This window comes from Myodes glareolus, chromosome 20 (genome assembly GCF_982192425.1).
Source record: "Myodes glareolus chromosome 20, mMyoGla1.1, whole genome shotgun sequence".
NCBI classification, from domain to species: Eukaryota; Metazoa; Chordata; class Mammalia; order Rodentia; family Cricetidae; genus Myodes; species Myodes glareolus.
The window spans coordinates 46,334,409-46,353,187 of record NC_142045.1 but is presented as its reverse complement, the minus strand read 5'-3'; the positions used below and the strand labels follow the sequence as shown (position 1 = coordinate 46,353,187).

Sequence of the window (18,779 nt, the reverse complement as noted above, 5' to 3'; positions counted from 1 at the left end):
TACCCTCAAAAGAGCCAGGCATGAGAGCTCACAGGAGGAGCACTACCATGAATTTGAGTCAAACTTGGGTTACATAGTGAATCTGAGGTCAGCCTGGGCTACTATGTAAGATCCCATCTCAAAAAAAAAAACCAAAAAAAACCCCAACCAACCAACAAAACAAAACCCGAAAAACCAAAAGTAGCTCCAACAAAAATAGGGTATGCACATAAGTCACTGGTTTGTATTAAATAACAACAGAAGTATAATTGCACTTCCTAATGCCACAAATACTCCTGCCTGTGGAGTCTGCAGAAATGCCAGGATTCCAGGTCCAGAAAACAGGGAAGGCACTCCTCGCTGGATACTGGAGTTCTGTCAGTGTGTGGTAAGCCCACAAGCTGATTTGGAACACTGGGATTTTCTTCTCTTCTGTGGTTTCTTCTTTCCCTCTCTTCCTACTTTTTTCCTCTTTTATAAAAGCAATTAGCTAGACCCAGAAAGGACCCTTCTGTTATATAAAAGTTTGTTATATGAAGAAGAAAAGAGACCATGGCTAAGTGCCAATACTGAACGCCAAAGTCAAAACAAGTTTTATCTCTTTGTATAAGCAATAGCTATTTTGAAGCTAAATCAGGGCCACTTCCATACTGGAAACTTTCTAATGTGGCAGACTGATGCAAAAAAACGCACCCAGTTTCTTATCCGCGGCACTGCGAGAAACAGTGCCTTTCAAACCCAGATCTGTTAGCACAGTGTCAGCGACACTAAGGACCCTGCCAGAAATGCAAGTCTTATGTCCTGCCCTGAAGTAAAACCTAAGGACTCGGCAATCCTATTCAGCACAGAGTTTACGAATGATTGACAGTAACTGGAGAGGAGGCGGGCCTGTCCCAATAGAGAGCCATCTTTCTGGTTCAGCTGAAGGGCATGCCATCATTCCTTGCAGGAACGGAAGGAGAGAAATGGCTGATTCTATGGAATTGGATTCTCCAGGGTTACAGAATATCAATACCTGAGAGAAAAGTTTCCAGGCCACTGGAACTAACACTTTGCTAAAAATAATCTGTGAATCTTTAATTCTATTTGCATATTTATTTGGTGTGATGGATGGTTGGCAGCCTCCCTGTTTCCTTCTGAATGGAGCTCTATTTTTAGCCCATTGGGTCCACTTAAGATACCACTGGCTGTCTCTTGGGGAAGTGCCTTACTTTTGGAAACCCCATTTCTACCTTGGCGACTTTGACTGAAATTTTAGCCTATAGAAAAAGTTAAGCCAGCCACTCTATAACCATAGCATTTAAGAAGCTGAGGCAAGAGGATGACAAGTTGGAAGCTAGTCTGGGCTATATAGACAGACCCTGTTTAAAAAAATTTAAAAGTTAACTGCATATTAATCTAATTTATGTACTTGAGAAAATAGAATCCCTCACTTCAATGTGTTCTGAGACACTGTGTCCTGATAACTAAGTGATACTTCACATAGAAGAATTTCTAGGCTCGAAAAACGTCCTATTTCAGGAAGACACAAGGAATTCCCATTTTCTTCCCTTAAACAATTTGATTTGGTAGGCAGAAACCACACCACCAACTAAAATAAACAAACAGAGGAGGCCGTTAAAGGATACGCAGACTGGAATAGTTTCCACTTCGATTATCAGCAAATTCGGACAAAGAACATAACATCTAATCCTTATGCCCTCATAAGGGAACAGATAAAATGAATAAAACCCCAGTTTCCATTCACGCTGGTTCCATTAACATGATAACATTAATCAAACATGCCGTCTCTGGTTCCTATGCAGAGTGCGTGTCAGTTAAACACCCATCTGCCTGCTGTTCCCGAAAGCCGCTGTGGTGTTTTATCATGGTTTCCAGGATGACATCCATGATGCCTCCATACACGGTCCTTTCCTAACACAGCCTTGTAGATGGAGTTTCTTCCTGCCACTCCTCGGTTCGGGGTGTTCTGCAGGGTTTGGTGTAGCAGAGGTGGGTGGACCCTTTCTTTGTCACTCGGAAGTCAGCGAGACTTATGTGCTATGAAGTCGTGACAGGTCAGGGTCGCTTCGCTAGCTTTTAAAATTACCACCCGGAAGTTGTGCAGTTTAAAGGAATCCGGGTGACTTCCCACATAGCCTGACCGATCAGTCAAGACAGAAACAAACAGAAAGCTTCAGGGATCCTGTAAGTTGTAGGGATAATGTTTTGTTTGTGCAGATTAGATAGTTACTATTAGAAGATGTCTGCTGCCCAAGTACAGAAAACAATCAAGGAACAGATAACGCGGGGTTTTGTTTTTTGTGTTAACACAGGGTCTTACTCTGCTGCCCAAGATGGCTTCCAACTCTAGGTCCCGGGGTCCTTCGTCCAGCCTCCTTAGCCGCTTAACCTACAGGCAGGTACTACTTCACCTGGCCCCTGCTGAGTTCCTTGCTTCACTCATGGCTTTTAGAGCTATCCAGAGTGCTCAGGAAAATGTGGAGTACTCTGAGTCCTTAGTCATCAGAGAAATGCAAATCAAAACAACTCTGAGATTCCATTTTACACCGGTAAGAATGGCCAAGATCAAAAACACTGATGACAACTTATGCTGGAGAGGTTGTGGGGTAAAGGGAACACTCCTGCATTGCTGGTGGGAATGCAAGCTGGTACAGCCCCTTTGCATGTCAGTGTTGCAGTTTCTCAGAAAATTAGGAAACAACCTTCCTCAAGACCCAGTAATACCACTTTTGGGTGTATATCCAAAGGATGCTCAATCGTACCACAAGGACAAGTTCATAGCAATTTTGTTTGTCATAGTCAGAACCTGAAAACAACCTAAATGCCCCTTGACTGAAGAATGGATAAGGAAAATGTGGTACATTTACACAATGGAGTACTACACAGCAGAAAAAAATGACATCTTGAATTTTGCAGGCAAATGGATAGAGCTAGAAAACATCATTTTGAGTGAGGTAACCCAGACACTGAAAGACAATTATCACATGTACTCATAGGTGGTTTTTAAACATAAAGCAAAGAAAACCAGCCTACAAATCACAATCACAGAGAACCTAGACAACAATGAGGACACTAAGAGAGACTTACATAGATCTAATCTACATGGGAAGTAGAAAAAGACGAGATCTCCTGAGTAAATTGGGAGCATGGAGACCTTGGGGGAGGGTTGAAGGGCAGGGGGAGAGGCAGGGAGGGGAGCAGAGAGAAATGTAGAGCTCAATAAAAATCAATTTAAAAAAGGAGAAAAAAGAAAAACAAAACAAAACAAAAAGATGGAATACTCTGACCAATGACACTCTTCCCTCCATTGCCAACATCTGCATTGTCTGCTGGTCCACCCTGAGCTCCTCCGCACCTCGCACGGTTTCACAACCCCGATCAGACCAGCAGAGACACCAAACTGCTCTCAGTTTAGTTTCGTGGAGTCAGCTTCACAGCTCTTTCATGGTCTCTCTACCAAGTCAGGTGACCAGAGCAGAAATGAAAAACTCCAAGGACCTGTTAAACCCGAGGCAGAACAATGCTGTCCAGTTTCATCACGGCCTCTCCACACCCCTTAAAATGTATATGGTTTAATCTCCATCCCGACCATGTACCAGTTGGGTTAATCTGGGATTTCTTGAGCCTTTTCCTTGAGCAGACTCCTACCTTCTGCTTGTCCTGAGAGGACTAAATGCCAAGAGCACGCTTAGTATGCACCAGGAGGCTGAGACATGTCAGAAGGCATGTTATTTTGAACATAAAACCCAAGATTGGGGCTGGAGAGGTGGATCAGTGGTTTAGAGCACTAGGTGCTCGTCCGGAAGGGCTGAGTTTGGTTCCCAACACTTACACGGCAGCCTATAACTGTGTGTAACTGCAGTTCCAGGGGACCCCAGACTCTATTCTGGCCTCTGAGGGCACCAGGCGCACATGTGGTGCACATCCAAGCATGCACAGGCAAAACACTGGTACACATAAAGTAAAAATAAATAAATCTTAAATAAATAAAACCGAGGCTAGGGAACCAAGAAGCCGTGATGGAGTTTGGTCAGCATGACCTTGGTCTCTGTTTGCCCCACTTGTAAACCGAGAGGTCTGTCAGACAAGATAGTTCCCGGCATTTCCTCCAGCAGTAAATGGTCTTCTAACTTGTGGTCTTGTTCCTTCCCCTTTTCCTTCTAGGTCTACTATGGTAGGAACTGAAACTGCTTTCTACTCTGAAGGAAAAGTAGAGGCACAGGGAGGGGGGATTGCGTGCCTTTCTTTTATTTGTTTTAACCAGAAAAGTGCATCATCGGCCCAATTAGAATCTGGAAATTTCGATTTGTGTTCTAGTCTCCAATAAATGGTAGGCTTCCTTGTCATTGATTGGCGGATGACTAGACTCAAGTTTCCATTTCTCAGAACATCGATAGACATCATTTGCATCGGCACGCCGCTCCGTGAATAACATGTCACTGGCTAGCCTCGATCAGTTCCTCTAAACCCGTGACCTTGAGTGCTCAGGTTCCTGAGACAATGACCTTCATATGTTCTCTGTGCTCCCCAAGGAGCTGTGGGGAGTGTGGCAATGGTGAGAAAGTGTGCTAGAACAGGTGTGTGGAAGGGGAAGACATGCCCGTGCTTCACCAGAGAGCAACACGCTGTTTCTTCATTTTCAGGCCAGGACTCTGAGCTGAAAATCCCTCTGGGAAGAAATAGAGTGAACAGCACAGAACAGGGCAAATTAGGTTACCTGCTTTCCTCAGGAACCAGCTTCGCTCGTTCTGTCCTGTCAGGGCCTGGACGACTGGGCTAGGACTTTGATTGCCCACAACCCTGACAGATGACAGACAGGGGTGTGGGGTGAGAGGGCAAAGGAGAGATGGGATAAGAAGGAACCAAAAACGATGGCCCAGGATGGGGAAGCAAAGGCGGGTTATGAGGCAGAGTGACTCTCCTGAGACCGACTCCCGAGGATCTGCCCTGTTCTGGCTCACAGAGGTCTCCCTGACTCTCAAGCTTGCTCTGTAGGCTGGACCGGGAACATCTGAGATACAGATAGATTTTGCATAGCCTCGGCTATGGTATCTAGCCTTGAGAACTCAGGTGCATTTTCCCCTGCTTTGCTTTTTTACGTGTGGTGTTTCCCCACCTCTGGAAGGTTCTCAGATGTGACCCTTCCCATCAGAGTAAAGGAGATTCTAGTCTAAGCATTACCAGCGTGGATTTAGCTGGCTGCAGGGGAAAACTATGAATAACAAATTCTCTTCCATCTCTCCACCAGGGCGACTTCTCTGTGTGGAACGGCAAACATCACCATCTTTAGTAAATTATTAAAACGTAATCTGAGAAAATACTCCCTTTTATGGAAGTTCTCTTGCAGAGTTTCAACTTATATCAAAAAAGTACATAAAGCAAGTTTCTGTAAGATTTGAAGTATCAAATAAACAATTTAGAATTATGCTTTTATGACTATCTCAAAAGTAAAGTAATGATGTTTAAGAGTATTTTGCCCAGATATTTTTCTACTCTCCCTGATAAGTTTGAAGCTTTAAACATGTTCTCCCTGAGGTCTGTCTAAAATGTTTTCAATCCTGGTGTGGTGGTGCATGTTTGTAATCCAAGTCCTTGAGAGGTGGAGGCAGGGGGATCAAAAGTTCAGGGTTATCCTCAGCTGCATAGCAAGTTCAAGGCTAGCCTGGGCTACACGAGACCCTGTCTTAAAAACTCAGACATGAAACAAAATCAAATTTCATCTTGAATTCAAGGAAATAACTCTTTTCCAAGTAGTCCATAATAGATGTCCTTACATAAGCAAGACTTATTTTATTCTTCAGTTTCCCCACATTTCCCCATTTTTTTTTACAACAAAATGTTCAGATTTGTAAAGAATAAAACACGAATAGCTTAACGAGATTGTTACACTGAGGCCAGAACTCCTCCAAGGCACAGCGAGGGTTGGCAACCAGATTACAGACTGAAGGTGGGCAAACTATAATTGTACGGTTTTCCTGAAACCTTCAAGAAGGTAGATTTTCCTTAGCTTGAATTATATTGCCAACTGCGCTTGAAACCCCCCCCACTTAATTACAAAAGTATTTATTAAGGCGTCAAGGACAGAATAAAAGCCCATTCTAAGGCTATTACGCTGCTAAAAAGATGGGGGTACCGAGGAACAAGGGGTTGCAGCCACCTCCTCGCCTAGAGAGCAGGCGAGCGGGAATGGGCTGCCGAGAGCTGGCGAGTTTCACCTTTGTGATAAATACCAACTCTACCCTAGTTTTAAGGACTAGGAGCATTTAAAATGCATAGGAGGGGTGGCATTGGAATAAAATTTTAAAATGGTCTATCACGAATATAGGATTTTCATAAAATAATGCTGATTGACAGAAAAAGGTAACCCATTAAGAAAACCAGGACAACAGAAAAGGCTCCGTGACGGAGCAAAGCATTTTGCTGTCCTTTGTGTCTCTGGACTGACCCAACAGTCAAGAGCTCACCACTCTAAACACGTTCATGGAAGTCAAGGCGAGGCATTTATCCCATTAATGAAGCGACTTTAATATGAACAATAGCATAGCTTCGGTAGTAGTCTATATTTGCTTTTTAAATTTTGATTCGGGTAGGGGTGCCCAGTCTTGACTTTGCCAAACAACAATGCCATCTACAAACGTGTCGAGTAGAAATCATAGCTTTCCCGGGAAGCACACAGTCTATGAAGCGCATGTTGGACATGGCTACATCAAAAATACATGAAGGCTCGGGGTTATGAGTAGAAAGAAATGAATGCTTCATCCGAGAAAGGAAAGAGGAGCCCCCCCCCCCCCGCCCCGCCACACACACAGTGCTGCCTTCTGATTTGGTGATACCTTGCAGCAGAACAGAAAGAATCTGGAAAGCAGACAGTCTCGTCAAATCTCTCTTTCATCAAAGGGAGACACAGAACTTGTGGCTTTTCAATACTTATCCAGGACACAGAACAGTCACCATCACAACCTCTCTCTAATGCTGTGTGCTAGGTTGTCACCAATGAGTTTGCTGCAGCATGTCACTGAGAGGAGAAAAACCACAAAGCAAGGCATGCTGTAAGCTCAGCATTTGGGAGGCTGAAGCAGGGGAATTGTTGTGAGTAGCTGGCCATCAAGAGCTATGAAGTGTGAGGACAGCTTAGGACCCTGTCTACACCAGAAAGAAACTGGACGTGGTAGCACATTCTTGTCAACCCAACATTTGGGAGGTTGAGACAGGAGGATTGCTGTGAATTTGAGGCCAGCCTGAGCTGTAAAGTGAGGATCTATCTTAAAACAGACAAACAAACAAAATCCCAACAGACACGGGGCAGAATTGACACTTGCTCTGCATACCCAAAGCACAGCGGGCAGGGGGTTTCCACTGGCCTACCTTGAACTCCTTCTCTATGTTAGCTAGCTTGGCCAGCTCATTGCTGAGTTCCAGGGCCGTGAGCACCGGGTCCTCGCTGGAGAGCGACAGGTAGGCAGGGCTGGCCAGTCCCTTGTAAGCATTGATCCGAGACCTCGAGTGGCTGAAGGCATCAAGCCGCTGCTTCTCAGCACAGTCGGCACAGCGGCAGAAGTAGTCGTGGGGCCGCTCGATGCGCGCGCCCTTGAGCAGCAGCAGGTGCACCACCTCGTACTTATGACAGTGTGCAGCCAGGATGATGGGCGTGATGTCAGGCGAGAAGCGTGTGCCATCCTCATCATAAGCATAGAAGTCATCGTCCCGCAGTTCCTGCTCGCAAGGGCTAAGTGTCAGGCGCCGACTGGCCGCAAAACCTGGGTGGCCGAGGATAGCCTCCACGATGCGCACATAGCCCTTGCTGATGGCTAGCAACAGCGCATCACCGATTCGTGCCAGGTTCTCCTTCTTCAGCAGCAGCTCAGTCACCTCCAGATGCTCATTGCCGACAGCCAGCTGCAGTGCATTCTGGCCCATGTAGTCCACACAGTTGACGTTGAGCGTTTGGGACTCCTCCAGCATCTTGCGCACCACCGGGATGTTGCCGTACTCTGCGGCGTCCAGGAAGCGCTCCTCCTCGGCTGTGAGGCTGGGCCCACGAGAACCAAACATGAAGGCCGGGCCACGCACCGCCTGGCGCCGGCCCTTGTCTCGCATCCCTGCAGTGCGCCACCTCGACGGGCTGCCCTCCGAGGACCTGATCAGTGGGGTGACAAAACAATGTGGGACTTTGAGGCCTGTATCCTTCTTCCCCAGCAGACCCGGCTGCAGACCCGAAGCCAGGGAATGGCTGGGGAAACTGCTAAGATCGACCACCCCAGCTACCCCTCACCTAACACAGTCTGCCTGAGTTCCAGGAGGAGCCCATGGCCCTTCCCAATTGCAGGTCCAGTTCATTCTGCCTTCGGATGGAAAAATAATGAAGTAATTTTCATGCACATATCCCTCCCTAGTAAAAAACAAAAAAAGAACAAAAAGCCCTTCATACCACTCTGTATCCTGCCGCTTCAGCCTGGTCCCTGCTGTTAAAAAGCTTAGCGACAGACACTTGGCCTAGCATGTGTGAGGACTTGGATTCAATCTCTACTACCACGAAAAGAAAGCCCATCCTAGAACAGTGTCTATGGACACTCAGCATTCATGCCCCAGGCTGGAGTACCCAACGGAGGTTAATTTTTGTCAAGAATCAGGACAGAATAACATTCTAAACCAAAATTATACACACATCCCGGTATTAAGTTGAACATCATCTTCCAAGGCCTTGGCTTTAACTTTTTATCTTAAGGGAAAGCCTTCCCCTACCAAAGGTTGGTTTATTTGCTTGCCTGCTTGTTTGTTTGACAGCATTCATCTTTGCAGTGACCTAGACAAGATTTACCAAATAGAAAATCCAAGCATCAACCTAGATTTACTTCATTGAATATAATGCTCATTTTTAGGGTTGATTCATTACTAAATTACACATTTGCCTGTTGAACTAGAAGGAAATTGCTTGACCGAGGGATTAAAAATAGCTAGTGTTACTTCATGAGCATTGCTTCAGGTACGGTTCCTCGGGCCAGAATGATGTGCCCGGCAATCCTGCCACCAGCCAGACCAGCTGAGACCAAACTGCATCAAAGCCAATGCCGTGAACTGATATGCACAGCGACTTCAGTTCACATCTTAATTTTTATGAGTCTGGGTACATGATTTTATTTCCTGGGCCTTCTTACCCCATATGGAAAACCAGAGGGTGGTTCCTCCTGCTAATCCCAGAACTCAGAAAGCCAAGACCTTGTCTCCTCAAAAAGGAAGGAAGGAAGGAAGGAAGGAAGGAAGGAAGGAAGGAAGGAAGGAAGGAAGGAAGGAAGGAAGACATTTTAAAATAATAAATAATGCCAGGCCTGGTGGCACAGACCTATGGTTTCAGTTACTAGGGAAGGAATTGGGGGGGGGGAGGGGACAACACACTTCAAGTTTAAGGCCGGTCAGGGCAACTTAGTAAACTCTGCATCAAGGTAAAAGCGAAAACAAGGTCTGGGGAGACAGATGAGCTGTAAAGCAATTGTCTAGCATGCACAGGGCCCCAGTTTCAATACCCAGTTCTGCAAAAATGGTGAACAAAATGAAAAGGCCCAGATTTTGTGAGTTTATAAATAAAAGCTTTTGTAAATGTTCCGAGTCTCTGAAAATTGCAAAATAAATTATATAATTTTCACACTGTGGTTATCTATAACAGCTCAATGACTGATACATTTTACTGGCCAAATATTGTACAAATATACAAATCTCTATCTCTACCTTTATCTAGTTGTATGATTTTTTTCTGATTCAATGCTCAAAATAACTTTCTTTTAAAAAAAACTGCAGAATTTTTTTTGGTATGAACTATATCAAAAGATGTCGTTTAAGCTTTTTTCCACATTACTGACTTTTGAAGCAAATAAACCCAACTTAAAAGTGTGTGGCTGGGGAAGCAGTCACTGTATTTCTATCATATGTATTTCTGTATTTCAGAAACATCTCCTACCACTGAAAAATGTATTCACAGAACTGGGGTTTGAAAATTCATGAGAAAGGCTTCCTTTCACCAGCCTCCCTGGGGGGCTGGCTATATTAGGGAGCTTCCCCAGAAAAGGAAGTGGGGTGCCGGCACCCAGATCGTCTCAGTTCTGTAGACTCCTGGGACACAGCAGTCCTGGCTGTCGGGAGCTGAGAAAACAGGGGTGCCTAGTGAAGGTGTTCCTGCTGTTAAGAAAACAGGGGTGCCTAGTGAAGGTGTTCCTGCTGTTAAGAAAACAGGGGTGCCTAGTGAAGGTGTTCCTGCTGCTGAGAAAACAGGGGTGCCTAGTGAAGGTGTTCCTGCTGTTGAGAAAACAGGGGTGGCTAGTGAAGACATTCTGCTGCCGAGAAAACAGGGGTGCCTGGTGAAGGCGTTCCTGCTGCCAAGAAAACAGGGGTGCCTACTAAAGGTTTTCCTGCTACTGAGAAAACAGGGGTGCCTAGTGAAGGTGTTCCTGCTGTTAAGAAAACAGGGGTGCCTAGTGAAGATGTTTCTGCTGTTAAGAAAACGGGTGCCTAGTGAAGGCGTTTCTGCTACTGAGGAAACAGGGGTGCCTAGTGAAGGTGCTTATGTACCCCAAGGCAGATCGTTCTTTAGGGACATCCCGCTTCCACGCCTGGATGGCATGGAAGGTTAACACTCCGTGCTTGAGAAAACAAGGCACGGTATTCTCATCTGCAGTTTCCTGGAACTCTGGGGCATGGGACTGAAGAACACGGAAGGGACTTCCACCTTGCTCTTGTGCCCGCATGCACAGTTTGAACAATTATGAGCAGGGTTAAGAATGTATAAATATTTGTGTCCTTTAACCCTGTCGTTGACAATTATGTAAAAATGTGGGTATCTTTGGTGACCACTACATTACAATCTTTTCGCAGTTAAAAACGTGGAGTGTAGGGGTAGGTGATGTAGGTGGGGGAAAACTGGAGGGACTCAGGGTTGGTAGATGGTTTTTAGATGGGCACAAAGTGAAAGTGGCATTCATCACAGAATGTGCAGAAGAATTTCAAACCCTATAATGAGGACTTTGTGAAAATCTTGTACTACTGAGGATGATTTACTGGTGTTAATAGGACTCATTTTATTGGGTCAGTGCTCTTCCTGTTAAGTTATAAGTTGGGTTTGGAATGGCTAGAATTTCCATGTTGTATAAAAGGTCTTGTTTCTGCCATTGATAATATGTTGATATTACCTAAAGCCTAACAAAATATGTATCCAGAGTATGTCTATGGAACTCCAGCTTATACACATATGAATCATGTTTTTCCATGGAAAATGAATTTTTATCATTCATTTTAATGAACAAGATTTTTAATTTAATGACTTGCTTACAAAGAAACTATAAAGAACCTTACATTTTTTTGCAAAAGAGCCTGAGTTGACAATACTAGAAAATGACTATTTCATGAATTTTTCTCTTGGTATTTCTTGGTATTTTTAGACCCCCCCTTTTTCTTTTAAAGATTTATTTATTTATTATGTATACAGTGTTCTTCCTGAACACGAGAAGAAGGCACCAGATCTCACTATAGATGGTTGTGAGTCACCCTGTGGTTGCTGGAAATTGAACTCAGGACCTCTGGAAGAGCAGCCTGTGCTCTTACCCTCTGGGCCACCTCTCCAGCCTAGCCCCTCCCTCTTTTAAAACAATGTCTCTCTCAATCACTCTGTAGCCAGGGTTGTCCTGAACCCATGGCCATCTGCCTGCCTTAGTCTCTAAAGTACTGGAATTAGAGATATGAGCCACCATGATCAGCTATATATATTTTAACTTTTTTAAAATACAAGTTAAAGAACATGGTGCTGGAGAATACACACATCACTGCACAGCTGTGCACTACTTTTTGTTGTTCTGTTACTTGGTAAGAGCAGCTAAAATCTACCCATCTGTCATGAGTCTCACTTAATGTACAATTTTATTACCTAAAATTCTTGTGTCATAAACCAAATATCTTAGTATGTCCAAGTTTTCTTTAATATTTATTTTTTCAGAACCTTTATCTCCACCATGTATACTGGAGGGAAAAGGTTTGATTTTAGTACTGTCGTGGCTTGAAAGAGAATGGCCCCTATAGGTTCAAATGTTTGAATGCTTGGTTAACGGAACTGTTTGGGAAGGACTAGGAGGTGTGGCCTTGCTAGGGGAGGTATGGCCTTGCTGGAGGAGGGGTATCAATGTGGGGTAGCCTTTGAAGTTTCAAAAGCCCACCCTTCACCCTCCACTGCTGCCTGCAGATCAGGATGTGAAGCTCTCTGCTACTGCTCCAGATATGTCTGCCTCTCAGCTACCATATTCCCCTCCATGATGGGCATGGACTAACCCTCTGAAACTATACGCAAATCCCCAATTAAACACTTTCTTTTATAAGAGTTGTCTTGGTTGTGGTGTCTCTCCACAGTGACTAAGATGAACTCTATATAGCATAAGTCAGCCAAATGAGCCAGGCCCATGCTGTCTTTAAAACAGCCCGAGTGACTTAAGGGTGAGGCCTGATCTCTCAAGCTAAACAAACTATACCTCACACGGTCACTTGAAAATGAAAGAGCCAAGTGAGAGCTCCTTGTTTCATGGTCCTCACAGCTAAAATAAGCTTCCTTCCCCTGCGCCTATGCAGTGAAGTCAGCCTCTGTGGGTCAACAGGTCTGGAGTCAGAGGGGCTCGACATGTCACTTCCAGCATTTGACATAAGGCAAGAAGATGCCAATCTCCGACAATGTTAACAGAACATTTTCCCAGGATCTTCCTCTTCGCAGACCCTCATCCAATGGGTCTACCCACTCAGCACTTGGAGGGTGCTCTGAAGAGACTTTGCTCCCACAAAGGGTCTACCCACTCAGCATTTGGAGGGCGCTCTGAAGAGACTTTGCTCCCACAAAGCACTGCAGCAGTACTGACTGAAGTATAAATTCTGCAGGGCTGTGTTTGGTGCCTTCCTTAGTGCTAAAAAGTGGACAACCTGAGCATTTGACCACTGCAGACTGAACCCTCTCTCTCTCCTTTCTGCCACTAGGACCATATGAGGACATACAGGGAAAAGAGTTATCTGTTAGCAAGCCAGGAAGAGTTCCCACCAGAACCTGACCATGTCAGCACCCTGATCTCGGAATTCCAGGCTCCAAAACGGTCAGAAAACGTTTTTTCTGTTGAAGATACAATCCATAGGGCCTTATTGGCACAGCCAGAATGGAATGAGACCCTTTACATTTGCTGAAGTAATTTTCTTAGTGTTCCTTGGGATCTTTGTATTTGTACAAACATTTAAGCCGACGAAAAGTTCTCCTGGGAACTATTTTTGTACGGCCATTGGGAACCTTCTGCTCCACTCCTCTCAGAAGCAAAAATACAAGCAACACTCCCCAGTTGTCATAACTTTCCACGGAGTCATCTGACCTCTCTAACATTGTTTCTACAACGGTGACCTGACTGCCACCTGAAGCGTGGGCGAAGATGCAGATTTTCCGTCTTATTCCAGGGGAACTGACTAGTCTGCATCTCCCAGGGGTGGGACCCTGGGATACGTATTTTAAACGAGCCCCTTTAGTAATTCCTATATGCCGGAATATGGGACCCTGCACCATAGACCAGTGGAATTCCTCTCTGACAATGACCCTGGGTTATCAGGGCTTTCAGCACTTGTCACACTGGCCCTGTCCAAATCGAAGTTCGAATGCCGTATTTGAGCAGCACAGACTAAGGGATGTATGACCCTATATCCATGCAGTGTTTGCTGCTGTTGTTGTTAGTTACTAGTGAAAATCTGATCTCCATAAAGTGATTGCCGGAACAGCCTACAAAGTGTCTTTACCTGTGACCTTTCAATGCCGTGTTCTTGCTTCATCAATAAGATTTTACAAAGGTTACCGAACTAAGGGGTTGAAGATCCTGAGCAGAGTCAGCCGAGGACACCAATACATTGCGCCTTTCATAAGAGTTCAAGGGCTAAAGTCAGCTCACCCCTGTGCATCAAGAAGTCGCTCTCTAGAGGACTGTTTTGCCTTTTAGCTTATACTCCATGCATTTTAAAGAGCATTAAAGTTCTTTAAATGTGAAAGCAGCTTGTTAGCAGCCAATCCTTTAGTGCCACTACCGCACAATCCTGAATAGCAGGGTCATTTCTAATCATTTTCCAGGCTTCCATTTCCTTCATCCCAGTGCCCGCGGAGAGAAGTGCTCACAGACCGTCTGTGTGGCTGAGTTACCCGTCTCTTGCCACGTGACCCGAGTTTCCCCAATACAGCTGCTTCCCGTCCTGTAACTCAGAGACACCCAAGTCCAACTAGCATTCCCAGCTTGTGTGTCTCAAGGTCCTAGTCAGGTGGGAACTTGAAGGTCATCTGGGGCCCAGGGTTTGATCCTGCCCCTTGCAGTGTCCTGAAGTTTCAGGCGGTTCTCACGCCGGATCCGTCTTTCCATCCCTGCCCGAGCCCCCCTTCAGGGCTTCATCAAATCACCCAGGTTATCGCAGCAGCTCTGCAGCAGGAGGCAAAGCAGGCCAGCCTGGCTGGCACGTGACATGTATGCTGGGTTTTCAAGGCATTATCAGATTTAATTCTCCCAACGATATTATGAAGCAAACTTTTTTCCCTCTCTACCTCATAACTATAAAATTTGACCTTACAAAAACAAGAAACCCCTTCCTAAAGGTACACACCCAGTAAAGTGCAGGTCTGGGAGTCCATGGAATCTGTTCACTTCGGTGTTTCCTGGGGCTCCCAGTTCTTTTTACACCCACAGTCTCCCCAGCATGGTGTCTTCATCAGACGCTGGTCTACCATTCGCATTTCACAGTCCCCTACTACATATTTCTCCTATTATCATTCAGGGGCGTCCACAGCTCCCTCCGCTTGGCCTAGCCAAGCTTGTTCTCAAATTCATCCCTCTCCATCCTGTTAATACATGATCCTTTTTCCTCCTGTACTACCAAGGATACTTTCTAAAGATGTGTTAGGACCCTGTTTTATTCTGTGTTTCCAAATACAGGGTCTTTGGCCATGTTGAGTATCTTTCCTGCTTACGGGAGAGTGAACATGAAACACAGAAGATCAAATGACTATTTTGGGTTTTGTTAGAAAAAGTAAGGCTTCATGAGAAGAATTTGCAGAAAAAGAAGGTATCCTTGACTGAACCTGCTCAATTCCCTTTTTTATTCATTCTGAAGGACCCCCACCACAGCAGGATCTCATCACACGGATAGGGTAGTCCACATTTTCCACATTTTCCACAGCAGAGCAGACGCTCACTGTCCCAGGAAAGAAAAGAACGAAGAAAGTAACATCAATCGCAAGTGACATGCGGATTCAGGAGGGTCAGGATGAGGGGGTGTTTCCTAGAGTAGAGAGGTTGGTCCACAGTAGGAGTTTTCTCCTGCCACTCCCGACTCCCATGGAAGATGAGGGCCAGGGAGCCTGCATCAAAGACAGGGTGATGGACCAAGGGTGGGTGGACCACTGGTGCGGGGAGGGAGACGGAGGCGGCCATGGACACCAGGGATGCCAGCTGAGATCCAACAGATTCCTCAAAGTATTAAAACCACGCAATTATATCATCAATCAGCTAAACGAGGCCAGTCTTCCAGCATCTCTCCGAGCATGCTCAGTGATGGGCAAAGCTGGGCCCTAGAGGGCTGAACCTCTTTGGAAACTGGACGGAGACTCAGGAAGTAAAGGCCTCATGCACTGGCTCAGAATACAGAAAGACGCTGCTCTTGTTTGCCACATTTCTGGGTGACATAGAACAGATCTTCTCTCCCTGTCAGCTCATGTAACTGCTTAATTGCTTAATTAACTTAATTGCTTAATTGATTGATTGCTTAATTCACTTGCTGAGTAAGTATCTGTTTAGTAAGCAAAGAAACAAAATGAAAAACTTAAAACTCATTTACTCCACATATTGGATACTGGGTTATTTTGTCTCTTGTAGTCAGCCTGTTGAAGGTCAAGAGAAAGCTCTGTTCACCTAAGGTGTGGTGAGTGATTTCTTGACTCTACTATACCTGCTTCTGGAATGTTCCTGCTGCTGCTGCTTCCATCCCTGAACATCTTAATTCTACCATTCATCAATTTTTCTTGCCATGCTCCAGCTCACCTTGTACCTTAACATAGAAGGCTAAGCTCCCAGGGTGAAGCCCAGGGGTTCATTCTGAAAAAGGAGGCTTTTGCCCTTTCGGCAATTACTCTTGACCACATGGGCCTGCACTTCTGGGATGTGGATAACTTCATAAACTGAGACGGTTATTTCCTTCCTTGTTTTCTGTCTGCTGGGTTATGCTCTTGGGTGACACCATTCCATAGAGGATACGTGTTCAAGGCTTATTTTAAACTTCTTGCTCTCTACGAGGTGTAGAGTAGTCTCGACACTATTCCAAACACTTGCTAGTCATACTACTGCTGCTGATGAAAAGGCAGTCTGAATGCCAAGTAAGCAAGGTCCTAGAGGTGACAGAGAAATAGGGGGTTAGATCAGAGCTCAGAAGTCTTCTCTCAGACACTCTGTATGTTATATGCCAACAAGAAAAAAAAAAACACATCAATTTGAAAACCAAAATAGCACTGTGAAATTATAAACTAACCTTGCATGTCAGAAAACTTTGATTCTACAGTGAGCAGCTTCTAAAATGGCTCTCTGGATCGTCTCCTAAATGCCTTGGGGCTACCACTCAGTGACAAATGAACAATATTAGTCACCTCAGATTCTTTATTAAAATGAGGTAAAGAATTAGCCAAACACTCAGTCCAGGTAGCAAGTAAACAAAGCAATACCACCAGTGATGGTCACGGCAATGAGAAATGAGAATAACACAAAAATGCTTTCATGGGTCTGTTTGCAACACTGAAGAAAGGTTGAGCCTGTGGGCTAGAACTCCACCACTCCTGTAGTGAGGGACAGGAAGACCAGAAAGAGCTACAGGTGAGAAGAACCCCCCCTCCCCACTCATGTCGTGAGGGGCAGGAAGACCGGAAGGAGTTACAGGTGAGAAGGGAACCCCCCCCACTCATGTCGTGAGGGGCAGGAAGACCGGAAGGAGCTATGGGTGAGAAGGGAACATGTATCACAAATCAACCACAGTGCTACCTGAGGTACTGGGGACAGTGGTGACTGCAGGCTCTGACAAGGGACCTGAAAGTCAGCAATGAAATGTCAAGAAACAGACGCCCTAGCAAGCAGTACCTGCCAATCAACGTAGCCACTGCTAGAAACATCTGGTGTTATTCAGCCTGCCTACATACACGTGATGATACGAGAAATCCCACAAACAGCTCACAGCGCTACCCCAGACTTGTATCATGAGATCAGGGAGGGGAAGACGTGGCACGGGAGCCACCCTGAACTTCTGCAGCCCCTGAGAGTGTCAGTACCTGCACACACTGGACATCACAGTCCAGCATCACCATAACAACCAAACCAGCAAGAGAAGACGCTTCATGTAACAAAGGAGGAGGCACAGCTTCCATCTCCAGAGTCCTATGGCGTGCTGGCGAGATGGCATAGCAGATAAAGGTGCTCTTTGATGCCCTGGGCAAGTTTGATGCCCTGGACCCGTGTCGTGAAAGATGAGAACTGACCCCAGCAAGTTGTTTTCTGACCTCCATAGCCGCCCCCCCCACACCAACAAATACATAAATGTTACCAAAAAAGATGTTCATGCCACAAAAACAAAATGTAGAGATTTCCACACTTAGCAGACCTGGAAAGTAGTTGGGTCTTTCTAGTGAAGGATCTCTAAGTTACTGCCAGTCAGAATTCTATCAGAATTTTTTTTTTTAAGATAGGGTCTCACTGTGTAAACTTGGTTGGCCTAGAACTCACTGTATAGATCAGGCTGGCCTTGAACTTACAGAGATCCAACTGCCTCTAGCTCCCAAGTGCTGGGATTAAAGGTGTGTACCACTGTACCCAGTCAACATTCAGAATTATTAATGTGTAGTAAACTGTTGGGTGTGTGTTAACCGTGGGGGACAGGAAGCTGCTGGATTCTGAGGAGGGAAGCTCAGGTGAGTCTTCACTCCCCTTCATCTTCTTCCGGAAGCATGAATGGTAATTTTCCAGATTCTTAGCAGTTAAAACCAGACAAAGCAAAAATCCGAGCTGTCTGCTGTTCCCTCCGAAGCCCACTAGGAACAGAAAGGGAAGCCCCAGCATTTCCTGCCCGACCCCTGAGGAAATCTCAAGAACACATATGGCAAACACCTTCTGGAATGTACCTACATATGCTTCCTGGAATGCATTTGTGTCCAAGCCATTAAACCAGCTTTCATAATACCATGTCTGTCTATTTTCATACCTGCCTCCTCAAGGATTTAAAAACTTCCCGCGGAGCACAGACTGCCTCTTTGCCCACATGCCTGGCTCTCACACAGGATGGAGAGTACCTGCTGGAAAAGGGGGGTACGGATGGCGCCAATACTAGTTGCTACATCTGAAGACCCAAGGAAGAGACGATTTTGCCTCAGACCAAAGAATAGCATTAGGCACATATGACAGTATGTACAAATAATGGTAGCTTCTCAATAAGAAGAAATAATGTATTAATGAAAATTAATAACAAGTCATTAAAGTAATATAAACAACCACCATTTCAATCAACTTTTCAATTATAGATTTCTGCTGAATTACGTTTGCTCCTTAGTACACCCCAACCCGGAAGCATTTGCTAAGTTAGGTTTATTTTAACCTTACATGAAGTTATTTCTTACCAGAGAAATCTGAGGGCAAGTAAGGGATACATCATGAGATTAATAATCCCTAATGATTAATCAATAATACGTCCTTCCTTATAAAATAAATTCATTTTCATGACACCATTTGAAACTG

At 45.2% G+C, this 18,779-nt stretch overlaps 1 protein-coding gene across 2 annotated transcripts in view; it reads right to left on the bottom strand.

Moving 5' to 3' along the window:
• Trpc3 (transient receptor potential cation channel subfamily C member 3) overlaps positions 1-18,779 on the bottom strand; it is a 68,483-nt gene that overhangs the window by 42,023 nt on the left and 7,681 nt on the right. For both annotated transcript variants that reach the window (XM_087899524.1, XM_087899525.1), the window contains exon 2: positions 7,348-8,119. In XM_087899524.1, coding sequence (XP_087755650.1) covers positions 7,348-8,119 — 772 coding nt within the window. The remainder of the gene's footprint in view (positions 1-7,347; positions 8,120-18,779) is intronic.